Raw genomic sequence first — 16,381 nt, forward strand, 5'->3', positions numbered from 1 at the left:
TAATTTTTTTTCTTATTAAATAGTAATTAAAGTAATTCAAAAAGGATAAGATATTACTTAATTACACATAACAAATTAAAGAAGTAGGCCCAAAATAAAGAGTAAAGAAACTAATTTTATATGCTGAAAAGTTTTTAAAACAAAAAAAATTAAAATTTTTATTTAATAAAAAGTTTGAATGTTTCACCATTTTCTACCTTTTGTTATATATATTACAAATCTCACCAATTTTATAGACACAAATTTGATGTGGATGTGGCAACGTGCTATTTTCTTGTAGACCATGCCAAATCTAAATTTAAGCTACATGCGTCAAATGCCTATTTCTAAAGCTTGGTTCTTTTAGATTGGTCACTTTGAAAACTTCAAACCATGAATCAGATCGAATCAGCCAATTCGGTCTGGTTTGATACTGAAATTAAATAAAGAGATAATAACAAGTCAGACCAAACCAACTCAAACAATTTGGTTTGGCCTGATTGCCTATTTTTAGAGTTTTCTGTTTGATATTTTCTTTGTCTTCTATGTTCTTTGTATTTAAAATGAATCATATGCTATAACCATAAAAATGAGAAATAAGGAATATTAAAATGGCTAGTTTTGTTGGTTGGCTAGGATTTTTGCTCCTGGGTTTGTCTTCATATTTCTCTTGGATTTGTTTTAATTTCTTCTTGAGTTTGACTCTCCTCTTTATGAAGAAAATAATAATAATAATAACAAATATGAAAGTGATTAGATGCCACCACAGACCCCACCAGATGGACCTACTGAAAATGAATTGAATTTGACTCTCCTCTTTATGAAGAAAATAATAATAATAATAACAACATCCCACCAATAAACTTAGCATTAAAAAAAAAAAAAAAAAAGGGAATCTATTCCCATATTCCAATTCCAACTCCAATTTCCAGCTTCCAAACTCCATTGTCTTTCTTCTCTCTCTCTCTCTCTCACTGAGACTAATATTCAATCAATCCGAGCCGTCCAAACAACTTGATCCAACGATGGAGAGCAACAACTGCATGTCTGTGCTGTCGTGTGTGGGCACCAACGTCGCCTCAGCCTTCTTCGCCTCACTGGAACGCTGCTCCTGCATCAACCTTAACACCACCGATTTCGACGACGACAATCACGTCATCAACGACGACGACGGCCGCCCTCTTTTCCTCACCTCCTCCAGGCCCACCGCTGCCCACCAAGCCCAGCCCATCATCGACCCCAATCAGCCCATCAACAAGCCCGCCGCCGCCGCCACCCACCACCTCAACAACGGCGTTTCAGCTTGATTGGTTGCTGCAGTCCACACGCAGCCTCCGCTCACGGTGATTTTACCATACACTCAACTCAACTCAAGAAGAAGATAGAAATTTCACTGCTTTTTAGCTTTATGTTTAGCTTGTGTATTGTATGGTCTTGGTTTGTATCTGTAATTTGTGTCCATGCGCGTTGAAATTGTAATTGGATTTCGTAGGCCACTTTTTGATTGTGAAATGAATTGGGAATTTTGTAAATTCTGTTGATAGAGTTCGAAAAAGGGAAAATTTTGCTTTCGTGTCAACGTACAACCTTCACTGCGTAGCGTACAACTACCTTATGCATGTAGATGTAGTGCTCCACATTTCTTGTTATACTTTAATTGTAGTTTTAAAGTGCTCATGAAATTTCTGAAACTCTTTTTGATAATTTGATCATATGCAGAGTCATTGGATGCTACATTTCTGCTAAAATGAGTTTTTTCTTTCTTTCTTCTTTTTCTTTTGATGCTAAATTTCAGTTATGGTTTTGCTGTAACGTATAGTTTGGTGAGACTAGGCAAGAACCAATCTCGTGCAGTCAATGCCAATTGTCCAAGTCCTGGTATTGGTTTACGTCACTTTAGCTTGAAAATGGGATTGACAACTCACTTTCACTCACACAGCAGTCGGTGGATTTTGTTCCATAGTGTACTCACTTGTTTAATGCTTCTTGAAGCCTCTGGTGTTTGGAGTTACCCTGCTACTTGGTATACTCTAGGCATGTAGAAAGGAAAGAAAATCTTACTGGTCACCTGCATTTGGATGAAGAATTTGTGTTTTTTCATTGTTTGAATTGATACAAATCATACTGAATTTCCTTTGTGTTATAATTGGTTGCTTCTGAGTTTGTCAAAGCGCTATCGTCTAGCTTGGACCTTGGGAAGGTTTGGCATTTGTCTTAGTGGTTTCTTATGTTTCTGGTCATTTAAACCAAGCATTTGCATCACCAGCTAAACATCTCATGGATGTATATAATATATGTGCATTGTAATTGACACTATTTGTGAGTGGTTGGATGCTGCTCTCATTTTATGAAAGGGAATATATATTAGGGTAGTGTGTACTTCCTTTGGGTGATCAGTGTTTAGGTCTTGTTCATTTTGAAGACTATAGTTGATTAGCTAGCATTTAGAGACTAGAAGACCAGAGGAGAGCACTTTTCCATGTTGTTGAATGTGCAACATTACTGACAGATAAATGGCTCTTTAATTCTTTCTTTCTTCCTTTCTTCTTTTCCCCCAACCTATGTAAGGACATATTATAAGGATGCATCATATGTATCGAAATTCAAAGTTTTTTTTCCAAAGTAATGATGTGTGATGTGTGATGTGTCACAACATACGACAAAATTGATTGTCGATTAGAATTACCAGTCTGATATGGTGTCTGCTTCTGTAACTAGAAGATACTGCATCAGTGGTCTTCACTTTTCCGTTAACGCAAGATCTTCACCGCAATGTATGACAAACCTGTTTAAACTTTTTGAATGTTGTCATATTGTTTCCTTAGAAGCCACATTGAAATCTTTGTGAGAGATACCTTTAGTAGTATTTGATCTGTTTTTCTTACACATTTTAGTCTTCACAATTTCACTTTGGTACTCAAATAAAAATATTACCAGATACAGTAAGAATTTACTCTGTTCCCAAACCAATCAAATCAGATATCATTGAACAACAAATCCTGCTAAACATCAACATCCAAAACATAAATAGGAAGGGAATCAGATCTCAGGAGTACCAAAACAATCATATAAGGAAGTCCACCTGTGTCAAGTTGTCTGCAAAATCGGTGCTCTCAGAAGCATGATTTTATGGTCTGGTTGAAAAAAAAGATGCTGCATTAGAAGCTGGCATGTTTGGTTAGGGATAATTACTTTTCCATCATATTGTCAAGAAAGAACCATTCGCAAAGAACATTGAAAGAAGAACAGGGGAAAGAAAAATTAAGCAGCATGGATATGCAGAATCTCCACATCATGGCACTTTTGTAAAGCATGGATGGGTAAAATTTGCATCCAGCTCATCAAACTACTTTACTTTGCATCATAGACTTATTTGCAGGTAGCTCAAAGGCAACAAAATGAAATACATTCATTAAAATTTGCTCAGTCCAAAATTCGAATCACTTATCTTCGTCTCTCCAGCAAATCAGCATCAAGATGCAACGATGGATTATATACAGCCTCGCTCGCTGCTTCTTCAAGACTCTACCTCTTGGAACCAGAGCCTTGCATCCTGTCCGCGAATAAAAAGACAGGCACCCCATCCCTGTGAGTTTCTCCCCTCTGGTTACCTCCACAAAAGATGATAGAACTATCAAAAAACACTTAAACTCCTTTGGAGATTGTTCTTACTTTACTGATAATAAAACGCTTCTCTCTCTCTCTCTCTCTCTCTCTAGAAGTGGATAGTGTGAGGCGGTTACAGAAAGTTGGTTCCAAATTTTTGTCTTTCAGTGCAGAATGTTCCTGTAAATTTGTTGCAAGTCTGAGGCTTGGAGCATGTGGCTTCCCTGGGGAGTTCCGCAAGGAGCCAAAAACCAATTTTCTGGATTCAACCAGTTCATCAGCACTGGCATTTCTATGGAGGAGAGGAGTTTCTGCGAGGCTGTCTACCCAACCAGTTAAGCCAAGTGTTTGTAACTCCTGGGCTTAGTTAATGCATCTCTTCTTGCTAGTTTATGGGAAACAGCTCACTGATGACTTATATCACTTTTTATGCTTTTGATATGGGATTAGGCCTGCTAAACTCAGTTTAATTAATAGCTTTTAGTTTCAGTCTATTAATTACATGATTTTTGAAGCCACCCAGAAGAGTTGGAGATTCTTCTTCTCTGTGCAAACTTATGTAGAAGATTTGTGATTTTGAATTATGTGAGAAGCTGAAATATGGGATATGGAAAGGAAGGCAATAGAAACGTGCATGCTCGAGTTACTACATGAAACCTGGCAGTGCCATCACCCCAAGTGATGCGGCGTAGGTTTGAAGCTATCGTGGCATGCATTGGACACAATTATGGTTTGCTCAATTTTTGTCGTTTGTTTATTTTATTTTAAAAAAATTATTTATTTATTTTCTGTTTTTCTCAATATCCCTTTTTTGTTCATCTGCAGCTTCTACAGAACACAATCCCTTTCAACTATTGATTCAGTACGGGCAAATACTAATTTGAGTTGGGAAAGATTCGTTTAGGAGATTAATATAGAGGGTGGTCCTAAAATTTGACAATAATAAAAAAATTAAAGGATCTCCAATTATGAGGCTAGAACATGATATGCTAAAATCTTCAAATCTATAGAGATGTGGTTTGTACCCTCGACCAACAAATATTGACATGGGTTAAATGCAATGTTTTTTTTTTTATATAAGCAGTGCTCTAAACTATAAGGAGAGGGGGTATTCTCTCACACACACACACACACACACACACTACCAATGTGTCATGGCAGTTCTAACATGAGACTATTAGGTGCAAGTCAATGCCCGTTTCCACTAAGCTAGACCTCATTGACATACATTTGTTTGTTTAATCAGTATGGTGCAAATTCTAAATTTTGGTAATGATCCAATTACATGCGCAATGATCGATTTTAACATTCTTTTACAACAATGTTAGAAAGTAACTCATTATGCTAAACTCTAGTAATTAAATCCCCTGCCTATGATATAGTAATTACAACATGGGAATATGTCCCACCAAATGATATTTAATCAAAATCATAAATGGTAAAATGTTGAGTTATAATTTAGTATAATCGAAGTTGAGACCTCTTCCGACATTGAGAAGAGCTAGCTCTCGATCCATGAAGTTTACAATCTGATATGAAAGAGCAAAACACAAGCCACATTGTAATGAAAATCTAAAACGGCTAGTTTGCAATCTGATGAAGATCCATACCATATGTTTGAAAAACGTACCAGAAATAAAATAATGATCCCAAAAGTTAATATATCCATAAAGCTTTGGGAATAAAATCTTTGCCTTAGTGTCTTCAAGTTTCTAACAAAGGTGGGGTTGGGGTGTGAAGGCGTGCAGCCACTATGCTTATGATCGAGTAGAAGAGCCTGTCTATCAAAAGCACAGCAAACAATCCCATCCATTGCTCACCTTTTTTACTCTATTTGCCTAATGTCTCATACACTAAGTTCACAGATACATAAAATACACAAATTACTGACGCTACCATTAGAAATGGTAGCTGTATATTTTTACTGTGAGCAATACAAGCTGCAATGCCATGAATCAAAGTACTGAATTAAAGCATGTAGAGGCAGAGCCAGCTGAACCCTTTGTTTGAAAGCTTTCCCTAAAGCACATGAACTTTTACAAGTTACAATTGGAGAGTTCAAAAGGTCATTCAGAGAGAAATTAAGAAAGTTTCTGATGGAGTGAAATGATGGATTCTAAACCCAGAGAACAGGGCAGGGGAGCTGTTCAGGTATTGGTATCTAGCCAGTAGCAGGTGTGTCTATTTTTCTCAGTCAATTGACATGATTTCATGACAAAGAAGCTATTGAGAGAAAAGAAAAGTAAAATCTCTTTTGGGTTGAGAAAAAAAGAGGTTTAAACCATTCCCCACATTGGGTCACATTGAATAATCACACACTCCCAACAACTTATTATCACCAATGCATGTTAGAGGTATCATGAAAGCTGACAAACATGATACACCTACAAGAACCCTGCTTTTTCCTTCTTCTTTTTTTCTTTCTCTTCCAATCAAAAATATGTATTACAAAAAAAAAGGAAAAAAGCAGAAAACAGGGAGAAAAAAAAAAGAAAAAGAAAAAAAAGGGTTTCTTGGATTCACTCTATTAAGCACCCCTTCCACCACCCCCATCTAGCCACCAAGTTCAGACTCTGTGTGCGAGTGAGTGTCTGTGTAAATGGCAAACTTGCACACCTCATTTACAATAGTTCTAAGCTTTTTGTTCATCTATGGTTACAATTACAATGTGCATGTTATGGCACAATGGCCTAGTGGAGGATCAACCAGGTTCTATGATTTCAAGGTCTCTTTTAACATACTTCTTTTATGTGTTTTTATTTCTCTATTGATTTCTCCTGATTTTTCTGGTTAATGAAGGTCAATTTGATGCCAATTTTTAGGTACAAACCAAAAGAGTTACCAAACTGTGCAGCACCAAGGACATGGTGACCATCAATGGGAAGTTCCCAGGGCCATCTGTTTATGCTCAAGAAGATGATAGAATCATTGTCAATGTAACTAATGAGACACCTTTCAATATCACAATTCACTGGTAAACCAATGAGCTTATATATTTGTTCATAACTTGATTGCTTATTTTCTTACTAATTATTTCTTTTCTTCTTATTTTTCAAATCAAGGCATGGTGTCAGACAAAAGCTATCATGCTGGTTTGATGGACCTTCATACATAACCCAATGTCCAATTCAAGCTGGCCAGAGTTTTACATATGAATTTACAATGGTGAAGCAGAAAGGCACCTTCTTTTGGCATGCTCATGTTTCCTGGCTAAGGGCAACTGTTTATGGTGCCCTTATTGTGTATCCAAAAGCTGGGGTTCCTTACCCATTCAAAGCCCCTTATGAAGAGCACACCTTAATACTAGGTACTTAACACACACACACACACACACACACACACACACATATATATATATATGATTTTCATCTGGGGAAGTGATAATCGTTTGAAAAGTAATTGTTGGGTTCTGAGTGATGTCTACAAATTAATTATATTATGGAAGTTTGGATTAATTTTGATTACTTAGACAATTGTATTAGGGGAGTATTGGCTGCAGGATGTTGTACAACTTGAAAGAGCCACTGCAGCAAGTGGAGGACCTCCTACACCAACAAACGCCTATACAATCAATGGCCATCCAGGGCCAAACTACAACTGCTCCAACAATGGTAATAAAGAAAATCTAAAACAATGTTATATGTACAATATTTACCACATTTCTCCTAGACGTGAAACTTTTTAATGGCCAACAATGTGATTAATAAATGTAGTACAGATGGTTCATTAGTCTGGCTGCTTTTGTCATTAATTGTTTTGCTTGCTTCCTATGTGATGTTGTGATTGTTTCAGATGTGTATCAGATTGATGTGGTCTCAGGGAAGACATACTTGCTAAGGCTAATACATGCAGGCTTAAACATGGAGAACTTCTTTGCCATTGCTAATCACAAATTGACAATTGTGGAAGCCGATGCAGAGTATACAAAGCCATTCACCACAGACCGTGTGATGCTTGGACCAGGCCAGACCATGGGTGTCTTAGTCACAGCTGATCAGTCTCCAGGAAAATACTCCATGGCCATGGGACCTTACATGTCAGCCAAGGGTGTCAAATTCCAAAACATTTCATCCATTGCTTATTTCCAATACTCGGGTGCTGTCCCTAATAGCCTATCTTTACCTGCTAAACTGCCCTGCTTCAACGATAATCTAGCCGTTAAGACGGTCATGGATGGATTAAAGAGCCTAAACCCTGTTAATCTTTCAAGACAGATTGACACTGACCTTTTTGTCACCATTGGATTGAATGTTCAAAAGTGTCACTCCAAGACACCAAAACAAAATTGCCAAGGCCTTAATAATGGGGTTATGGCAGCATCAATGAACAATATAAGTTTTGTTAAGCCAAAAATTTCACTTTTAGAAGCTTATTATAAGAAGATTAATGGCTCTTTCACAGAGGACTTCCCTGGGGTACCCCTTAAGTTCTATGACTTTGTCAATGGGGCGCCTAATAATGCTCCTAACAATACACAGGCATTGAATGGGACTAAGGCCTTGGTCCTTGAATATGGTGCTAGAGTGCAACTCATCATGCAGGACACTGGAACAGTCACAACTGAGAACCACCCAATTCATCTTCATGGCTATAGCTTCTATGTTGTTGGGTATGGCACTGGGAACTACAACCCGAAAACTGCAAACTTCAACTTGGAGGATCCACCTTACATGAACACAATTGGAGTCCCTGTGGGTGGATGGGCTGCTATACGTTTTGTTGCTGACAATCCTGGTAAGTGTTGTATTTCTACATTAATACTAATGGTTAATGCTATTGTCAGTTGCGTGTGGGCACGTGAAGCCATCATATTCGTTGACCTGTTCGGAGAACAGATGTGCAAGCATCACACGTCCGCACACGACTAACGCACAGGAGAAAATGGCATCACCAATGACATTTTTTATTAATTGCAGGGGTTTGGTTTATGCATTGTCACCTCGACATACACCAGTCTTGGGGATTAGGCACAGTGCTTGTTGTCAAGAACGGAAAAGGAGACCTTGAGATCCTTCCTCACCCTCCTGCAGACTTGCCTCAGTGCTAGGGTGCCTCTGGATTTTGATAGCTGACATAGAAAGATCGTTGTAAGTTAAGTTGTAACCTTTTGTTTCCAATCGAGGATTTTTTTTGGTCCATTTCTTTGTTTAAAACTTGAAATTGGGGTGGGGTTGTAAACGAGAGCATAATCAAATTAAAAAGGGGATTTTTTAAAAAAAATTTAATAGAAAGGCAATTTTTAATTTTCTTCATTTGTTTGGATTCTCCTCGTGTTCCTAACTTCCGGACTCAATTCTTCCTCAGTCTTGGTAAGCAAATGTTTTTCTTGTCATAAACCTGCAAATATTCTTACCCAATACATGAGATAATTGCTCCATGCACTTCATTTAGGCTCTTTTTTTATAGAGATCTTTTTAATGTGATACAAGTATCACAGCAGCCAAACAAACGGGTCAAATGTATTCACTAGTTTTGTTGGCAACTTCTTTCTTCAGGTTAGAGGTAAGCTTCTAGTTGTACGAGCAGCCAAGCAGGAATCTAAGTTGTAATGTAATTAATTATTAAAGATTAACTTCATACAATCATCAATATACAAATATATCTTCCTTTTTATATTGTCGACTTGACAGAATAAATCATCAGTAAACAACGACATGTTTCATGTTCGCCTCTGGTTAAACCCTAGAGCAGAAATTTAGGGGTTAACCCTTTCTGAAGTCCAGCACTTCTCTTCATTGGGACTTCCAGTGGATGCAAACGTTAGCCTCTGGTTACTCTTCAGGTTCAAGTAATCAACCTGTGAACATGATAAAACTCAAGAAAATTTAGCAGGGAAATTAAACACATTGTGAGATGAATCATGAATGTAAGACTAGAGAAGCAAACCTGTTGCGGGTCTAGAACAAGAACACAAAATGCACCAACCGGGCCTGTAGAAGGATCTATGGAGACGTCCTTGGGTGGTTCTTCACTTAGATTGGGAAGACCTGGCTGAGGCCCCAAATACTGCAGTCTTGATTTCAGAGAACTGGAAGCCCACGATTTCTCTCTTTGCTGCAGCAGGCAATTTGAGAGGAGAACATTACAGCATGAATAATAGCAAAATAGATGCTGTATTACATTTTTTAAACATCCACTTGAGGTCAAAGATCATGGCAAGGTTACTTCAATTCGTTAAATATTTAATTAATTATGTTTCCAAACTATCTGATCTCCAACAGCAATCAATCTTCTAATATATATACACCTTCCATCCCCGCATCTCAGGAACATGTTCAACTGTGACATCTCTTTTTGACAAACATTGTTCATCCTTGCTATGCAAGGGTCAACAATGTGGCCAAAAATCAAATCACTCCAGCACCACGCTTAGCCCAATTTTACTGTCTTTGGCCTAGAACATGTCCCTCTCTAGAAGTTTCATGATAAATCATTATCCAAAGTCCAGTGGAAATCTTATAAGCAAACACCAATGCATCATGTTAGCAATAAGGTAGGCCCTTGATAATATCTTCTTTCCTTTGTTGGGAGAGAAGATTATGTTGTGTGTTTCAAACTGGATTTAGAAGTTTCTATCCATAGACAACTGAATTTAGAAAATTTATGTTTAACACCGAGTCTATGCAATGGCAATTTAGAACTGCTAAAATCTACCCCTGATACTATCTATTTGTCAACCGAGTATCAAAAGAATTATCAATTTCGAACTGTTAAAGCCTTTTTCCAGTCATGATCTTTGATTCCTTCAACAACATTTTGGTCATAATTACCATTTCATCCAGAAACTTATCTCAAACATACAATCGAACATGGAAACTAGGACTTCGAATCCGAAGTACCATTTACATTCTAGTATCTGCTGACTCAAAATTTAGATTTAGCAGTTGCTGCAACAAATTCCAACATATTTAAAGTATGAATTCAGATTATAATATATGCATTTTCCTTTCCCTCTATTATAGAAAGGGTCCTGACCTCACCTGAAGTTTTATGGGGTCGGGATTTGATCCATCAATAATATCAACTGTTCCATTGATCCGAAATTGCTCCCAAGAGTCAGTAAAGTACCAACATATCTAGAACATGGAAAATTAAGTCTAAGAACAAAAGAATAAAAAGGGGGCAGAAAACTATTATCATCAAACTCTAAAAGAACCTTTAATTCTAGTGCAAATAGATACAAAGCAGATAGTTTCTCAACAAACTCAGGAAATGTACCTCAAAGATAAATTACCTCAGCAAAAGGGCAATGCTTAAGCTCCTCAATCTGAAATTTTTTATGACGAATGTCAATTTCATCAACACACACATCATATCAGCTGAGCTGAAAACAACAAATTAAACACAAATACAGAATGGGTCGAACAAGAATGACCTTACGACTTCTGCCATCAGTATTGATTTGAATCTTATCACTATCCTCTTGAAATCCCCTGAGGGTACCAACAAAGTCATCAACTTTAATTTCTTTTAGAGAGAGAGAGAGAGAGAGAGAGAGAGAGAGAGATCATTACCTGAAAACAACAGTACGATTTGAAGGTCTCCCATTACAACCAATCGTTGCCTACAATTCCCAATCAACCATCAAAGATTCAAACTTTAACAAACCAAAAGATTGATTACTAGAGAGAGAGAGAGGCGTACAAGCTGAATGTAGGAAGAGTGCCTGAGGTGGGAATTGGATTCCATTGCGTTGAGAAGGAGCTGCTTCCATGGCGCTGGTGCTGTTACTGCTCCCATTGCTCTGTTAATCTCTGCTTCTTCGTGTTCCTCGATTTGTTGATTTCAGCTTCTGAACATTTTTCGTCTCGCCACCATAACCAGCGGTTTCTGATCGACTTTTTTGTTTTTCCAAACCCCAAAAGCGCGAGGCAGAATCGTGTGTTCGGCGCCAGTGCGATGCGAGCCAGCATGAACGACAGACTATTTGATGTCGTTGGTTTTTGTTACCAAGAATATTTACCAGAAGATAAATGGGGTCCTTAATTCGAGATAGAAATTCTATAACAAAAATGGTGTAGGCTAGCTAAATTGCAATCTCATGTCTCAGTAATATAAGTTAGTTCTTCCCAATAAAATTTATAAATAACATGATTAAATATAGACATATTTCAACTGTTTAATCAGTGTATATATTGAAAGATGTAAAGTGACTACGATGTCAATTATTTGTATTTAATCTAACCATTAAAAGCCTCCATGATACTTGTGGTGGGGTGAGATGAGGAGGTAGATCCTCAATTCATTTTCTCTAACACTAGTTGTCTCTAGTAAGTTGGAGGAAGTCTCGTATTTTGTTTACATGAATACGATAACAAGGAGTTGGATGTTTAATCCTGATTAGTTCATAAAAATTAAAAATAAATTTTATTTATCATAATCTAAAAGATAAATCACTTTTATTTATGGGGTCTCCCAATAAAATAGTACTATAATACTTGAATTTAGACATATTTTTTATTTGTGCTCTTTGATATAACAGACATAAATTATTGTGTTCCATATCAATAGTCACGGTGCATCCACATTAAAATGTTCGGTTTTCTCTATAGGATTTTCATTGCTTACAACTCAACCCCTAAATAAAATGTTCTAACATAGGTTAGGGCTTAGTAATTATGGTTAAAACATTTCAACTTTCACACTATTCTTGTAAAAAGGAAGTTAAAAAAAAAAAAAAAAAACTTTTAATTAACACAAATGGGAGCTTGTAGCTAGTTCCCATACAACACAAGTTCGATTTTTGACCTCAAAATTCTCCATCAAAATAAAAAGAAAAGCCTTTTGCATATAATAAATAATCAGACATTCCGTGTCTTGTTTTTCTTGTCTTTCTCTTTCCATTGATATTTTCTCTTCACCTTTTTTCGTAAAAAAAGAAAGATACGTGGGTTTGCAACTTGCAAGGCAGCGGCAAGTCATTTGACATTAATTTTGTAGTGACAGTTTGTGATTGATGTTCATATTGTGTCGACATCCAAATGTGTTTTTTCCTTCTTTTTTTTTGTGTGCGTACCAGGACCCAAGTGGGTTGCAGTTCCATAACATAAGGCAAAAAGTCTCTTAGATAGCAAATAATGGAAAATAATGCGAGGAGATTAAAGTAATCAGTCAAGGTGGGACCCTCTATCATGGCCATGGTAATTGACGACCGTTCATTTGATTTTGTCATAAACCTTGTCAAACTAAAATATTCCACGGAGAAATTCTATTTCCATCTACCTATCTGAGAACAGAAGTTGATCACGAGCCCATCTACCATGCACTATTCCCAAAAGTTTATTGTCCAACAAGGGACAAACTAGCACAACAAACAAATTATACAAAATCGAAACGTTTTTTTTGTTGAGACAACCCACGGCCTGGGATTTTCAATCGTAGTGGTCCATGTATCTATATTCTATTAATTCTCACACGTACATATTTTAATTTAATCCTTATAATTTACGTGCCACATAATTGATAACGAATTAGATTCCAGAAAAAGGGATTAAATATTTCGGGGTAAGTTATAACAACAAAACCTAACACCATTAGGCAAAATTTAATTCATTACTATTAGATTCCTTCCTCCTTTCCAAGTTGTTCGGTTGATTTTTGTCGCTATGTTTTGATGGGATGCATAGTCCGTCTGCATGCGGAGGGTATCATAAAGGAGGCAACCAATGTTTACACATATGTATATGATCTTGCGATGACATGACAGAAATTGGTCCTACTACTTATTCAAAAAAAAATCGATGGGGCGAGAGGTAGCAAAAGGCAGTTGAGGCACATCAATGCCTTTTGGTTGTTTAATCAATGCAGTAATCTTCAAATGCGATTCATCCATGGTAGAAATTGATGCGATTCATCACGAGAAAAGAAAAACATGGCAAAAAAAAAGAAAAAACAAATAAAGAAGCATTAATTTACACTTTCCGGGCTTGACTGTTTTCCTTAGATGAAGTATCAATTCAATAAATTTATGCTTTCGACACTGGTGAAGTGAAGATACTAGCTAGAGGCTAGAACACACTGCAAAGAAATCAATTGTATGTTTTTCACTGCAAAATAATTCAGCTGTCAACCAGATGCCAGGCGTATGAGTCTGAGGTGAGGTTCCAGAATTACTGGAATAGGGATTTATTGATCAACTGTCAGAGCTAGCTGTGATAAGTACATTAGGACTCCACTTGGTTTTTTTTTTTTTCCCCCCTATAATTCAGCAGTCATCCTCTTTTTCTTTTTTTTTTTTTTTTTTTTCCCAAACGAAGAGAGTTTTATTAAAAACGAATAGCAAGGTTTACATCACTAGCAAAAATATCAAAGATCCACTCAGGCCACACTTGGTCCCAAACGTGGTTACCGCCTACTCTAGACACAAAGGCTGCAACCTCATGCGCTGCCTTATTGCACTGACGGGGAGTAGCTAGAAAAACAACCTGTTGGAGCTTGCCAAGCAGTCATTCTTCTTTTGACAAACAAATACATTCATACAGATTTATGATTTACACATTCATTTCGAATGGTAAAGAATAAATGATTCTTTATTTATAACTAAGAATGCAAAACATTTATGTCTTGCGACCCTAAATTGATCCTCACTTTCAAATGAACTTTTACTTATGTCAGATGTATGATGAGATTCTTTATTTACAGTAGGATGTACAAGGAAGTGCAGTGTAGTACATACTAGAGCACGCGGCATTGTCACACAAATTTGAAAACAAATATGAGAAGTAGAGTGAGAAGAAAAAAAAAAACTCATGCTTGCCTATATAAAGTAGTAGAGTGATGTAACCAAAAGGTAAAAAGACTTCGATTTGCTTGTTATTACTAGCTAAATTGACATCATCATCATCGTAAATTCTACTAATTTACATTAACACGTAACCATCACACAGATTCACAAATATTTATAAAAAAATTACATAATTAAAGGTCCAATATGACTACACGGTTGGCTAGAAACTAGAAGGTAAGCACGTGAAAACCTAAAGTTCAAACAAACCAATCTTAAACGCTTTCGCGCGACAACCCACTAATCTTTCATACACTACTTTAATTATTATTATTTTATCTTAATTTTTTAGATCAGCAGTGACTCAGCAAATGAGTCTAATTCAAGTTGGTTCTGATGATCATGGTGATGATCTGTCTTCAGCAGCGCCTGCAGATATTCTTCATAAAGATTTTCAAGCGTATGATCATGATCATCAGCTGAATTGGGTACTTGATCTTGATCATCACCAACACAAAACACAACCCCATTGGCCCGAGTATTAACTAAAACTTGATCGTTTTCGTTGAACCCAAAAGCTCCTCCTCCTCCTGCTTTTAAGTCTTGGCTTGAAGTGGTTGTAGTAGTGGTGGTGGTGCTACTAGTAAAACTGTCATTTCTTTGCAGGGATAAAAAGGAAGTTACCCTAGTGGGTTTTGGGAGGTGAACTTTAGGCTTTAGTGGCTCCACATGTTGACCTGTTTTGTTCTTGTTTTTCACCACCATCTCCTTCTTGTTCATGTTGTTCTTGGTTTTTTGGTTCTTTCTCCTTTTATTTTCTTTGACCACAGGATCAGATAATTTCTTGTGGGTGCTTGGGTCGGTGCCTTGGCTTCTGAGTTTTTTGCTAAGATGGGTGTTCCAGTAGTTCTTGATCTCGTTATCGGTTCGACCCGGAAGCCTACCGGCGATGAGAGACCAACGGTTGCCCAGAAGTGAATGTAGTCTGACAATTAGGTCATCTTCATCTGGGGTTATGTTGCCTCTCTTTATGTCTGGTCTTAAATAGTTCATCCATCTCAGCCTGCAACTCTTCCCACACCTAAGGAGGCCTTCATGGACAAGGACAGTCACAAATTAAATTGTGAGAAATTTGACCACTAAATTTACAAAAATAAATAGTAGCTAGCTAGCTATGTAGGACAATATAATTCATCTAGAAATGTGGAAACTGAACAATAACAAACAAAAAAAAGCTCATAAAATCCTTTAGCTACCAGCTTTTTTGGGCATGGATCTCCAATGGCCTTCCCCATGAGCTTCAATATACTTGGTGAGCAATGTGTCTTCTCTAGGAGTCCATGGACCTCTATGCAAACCAACCTTAGAACAACAAGGAGCCCTTCCCATATTTACTCTCTCTCTCTCTCTCTCTCTCTCTCTCTCTCTCTCTCTCTAGCTAGATCTCTTTCTCTTTCTCAAGAATATAAATTTGCCCGAGAGAGCTATAGTGAGAGAGAATAAGAGGGAGCTAAAGAGAAAAGGAAAGAAGAGGACTGATGCTCTCTAAGCACAGAGGATTCTCACAGCTTGTGCTCCCTTTTAATGTTATAGGGAGGACGAACTTGCTAACGTGCGTTAAATAAAAACCTGCTAATTTCTTTAATATATATAATTATGTAATTTTAAAATTATTTATCGGAAAGCGTTTTCTTACCTACTTGAATACATAAGATCTTTAAGGCATATGGTGGTGTCACATACCATTGCTCAAATTGACTCTCTTGTCTGATTCATGTGTGGTTTAAAATTCATATATATGTATATATATATATATATATAATTTTATTTGAGGGACGCCCTTTAAGGTACTCTATAATTTTTTTTCCAATGATCCAAACCATATATTTTTTAGGTCTTCATTCATAGATCATTCTTACAAAAAATTAGACAACTCGGAAATCGTTTCGACATCCAATTGTGTCTTACAAAATCAATGAACACGGTGCTTCAAGAAAGTACTAAAATTTCAATAACTCAATTGAATGGTCAAATGATATCGAATTCAAGTGATTTTTTGTAGAGATGATCTTT

The 16,381-nt window shown here is 36.9% G+C and overlaps 3 protein-coding genes and 1 long non-coding RNA gene across 7 annotated transcripts; 2 read left to right on the forward strand and 2 right to left on the reverse strand.

Annotated features, from left to right (window-relative positions):
• Positions 1–1,282: 1,282 nt before the first annotated feature.
• Positions 1,283–4,720, forward strand: LOC148917363 (uncharacterized). 3 transcript variants are annotated; one of them, XR_016127465.1, is made up of 3 exons: positions 1,283–3,567; positions 3,699–4,315; positions 4,411–4,720. It is a non-coding gene; the product is annotated as an uncharacterized LOC148917363 (long non-coding RNA). The 3 variants fall into 3 exon arrangements; XR_016127464.1 differs by lacking the exon at positions 4,411–4,720 and having other exon boundaries at positions 3,699–4,386; XR_016127466.1 differs by lacking the exon at positions 4,411–4,720 and having other exon boundaries at positions 3,754–4,386.
• A 1,315-nt stretch (positions 4,721–6,035) lies between these two features.
• LAC6 (laccase 6) lies at positions 6,036–8,837 on the forward strand. Its single transcript, XM_008234895.3, has 6 exons — positions 6,036–6,310; positions 6,408–6,559; positions 6,648–6,892; positions 7,068–7,196; positions 7,378–8,319; positions 8,502–8,837. The coding sequence occupies exons 1-6, from the start codon at positions 6,185–6,187 to the stop codon at positions 8,630–8,632; spliced, it is 1,725 nt and encodes a 574-aa protein (XP_008233117.3). The 5' UTR covers positions 6,036–6,184; the 3' UTR covers positions 8,633–8,837.
• Positions 8,838–9,124: 287 nt separating this feature from the next.
• On the reverse strand, positions 9,125–11,591 carry LOC103332181 (Pyridoxamine 5'-phosphate oxidase family protein). Of its 2 annotated transcripts, XM_008234894.3 has the most exons (7): positions 11,230–11,572; positions 11,100–11,149; positions 10,961–11,018; positions 10,820–10,852; positions 10,566–10,661; positions 9,472–9,639; positions 9,125–9,382 (listed from the first exon to the last, which is right to left on the reverse strand). In XM_008234894.3, exons 1-7 carry the CDS (start codon positions 11,323–11,325, stop codon positions 9,281–9,283), a joined length of 603 nt encoding a protein of 200 aa, XP_008233116.2. In that variant the 5' UTR covers positions 11,326–11,572; the 3' UTR covers positions 9,125–9,280. The 2 variants fall into 2 exon arrangements, with proteins under 2 accessions (XP_008233116.2, XP_088908763.1); XM_089052637.1 differs by lacking the exon at positions 10,566–10,661 and having other exon boundaries at positions 11,230–11,591.
• A 2,773-nt stretch (positions 11,592–14,364) lies between these two features.
• Positions 14,365–15,922, reverse strand: LOC103332180 (uncharacterized). Its single transcript, XM_008234893.2, has 2 exons — positions 15,565–15,922; positions 14,365–15,399 (listed from the first exon to the last, which is right to left on the reverse strand). Exons 1-2 carry the CDS (start codon positions 15,695–15,697, stop codon positions 14,657–14,659), a joined length of 876 nt encoding a protein of 291 aa, XP_008233115.1. The 5' UTR covers positions 15,698–15,922; the 3' UTR covers positions 14,365–14,656.
• Positions 15,923–16,381: the final 459 nt, after the last annotated feature.

The sequence above is a fragment of the Prunus mume genome, linkage group LG5 (genome assembly GCF_029339155.1).
Source record: "Prunus mume cultivar Tortuosa linkage group LG5, ASM2933915v1, whole genome shotgun sequence".
In the NCBI taxonomy this organism is placed as follows: domain Eukaryota; kingdom Viridiplantae; phylum Streptophyta; class Magnoliopsida; order Rosales; family Rosaceae; genus Prunus; species Prunus mume.

Excerpts from the sequence above, each read along its gene's own strand:
- LOC103332180 (XM_008234893.2), bottom strand. The coding sequence starts at position 15,697 with ATGGGAAGGGCTCCTTGTTGTTCTAAGGTTGGTTTGCATAGAGGTCCA. Across the intron at positions 15,400-15,564 it reads ATCCATGCCCAAAAAAGCTG|GCCTCCTTAGGTGTGGGAAG; the intron begins GTAGCTAAAGGA and ends TTGTCCATGAAG.
- LOC103332181 (XM_008234894.3), bottom strand. The coding sequence starts at position 11,325 with ATGGGAGCAGTAACAGCACCAGCGCCATGGAAGCAGCTCCTTCTCAAC. Across the intron at positions 10,853-10,960 it reads CTGATGGCAGAAGTCGTAAG|ATTGAGGAGCTTAAGCATTG; the intron begins GTCATTCTTGTT and ends AAAAAATTTCAG. Across the intron at positions 9,640-10,565 it reads CCGACCCCATAAAACTTCAG|CAAAGAGAGAAATCGTGGGC; the intron begins GTGAGGTCAGGA and ends TGCCTGCTGCAG.
- LAC6 (XM_008234895.3), top strand. The coding sequence starts at position 6,185 with ATGGCAAACTTGCACACCTCATTTACAATAGTTCTAAGCTTTTTGTTC. Across the intron at positions 6,893-7,067 it reads AGAGCACACCTTAATACTAG|GGGAGTATTGGCTGCAGGAT; the intron begins GTACTTAACACA and ends CAATTGTATTAG. Across the intron at positions 7,197-7,377 it reads CTACAACTGCTCCAACAATG|ATGTGTATCAGATTGATGTG; the intron begins GTAATAAAGAAA and ends TGATTGTTTCAG.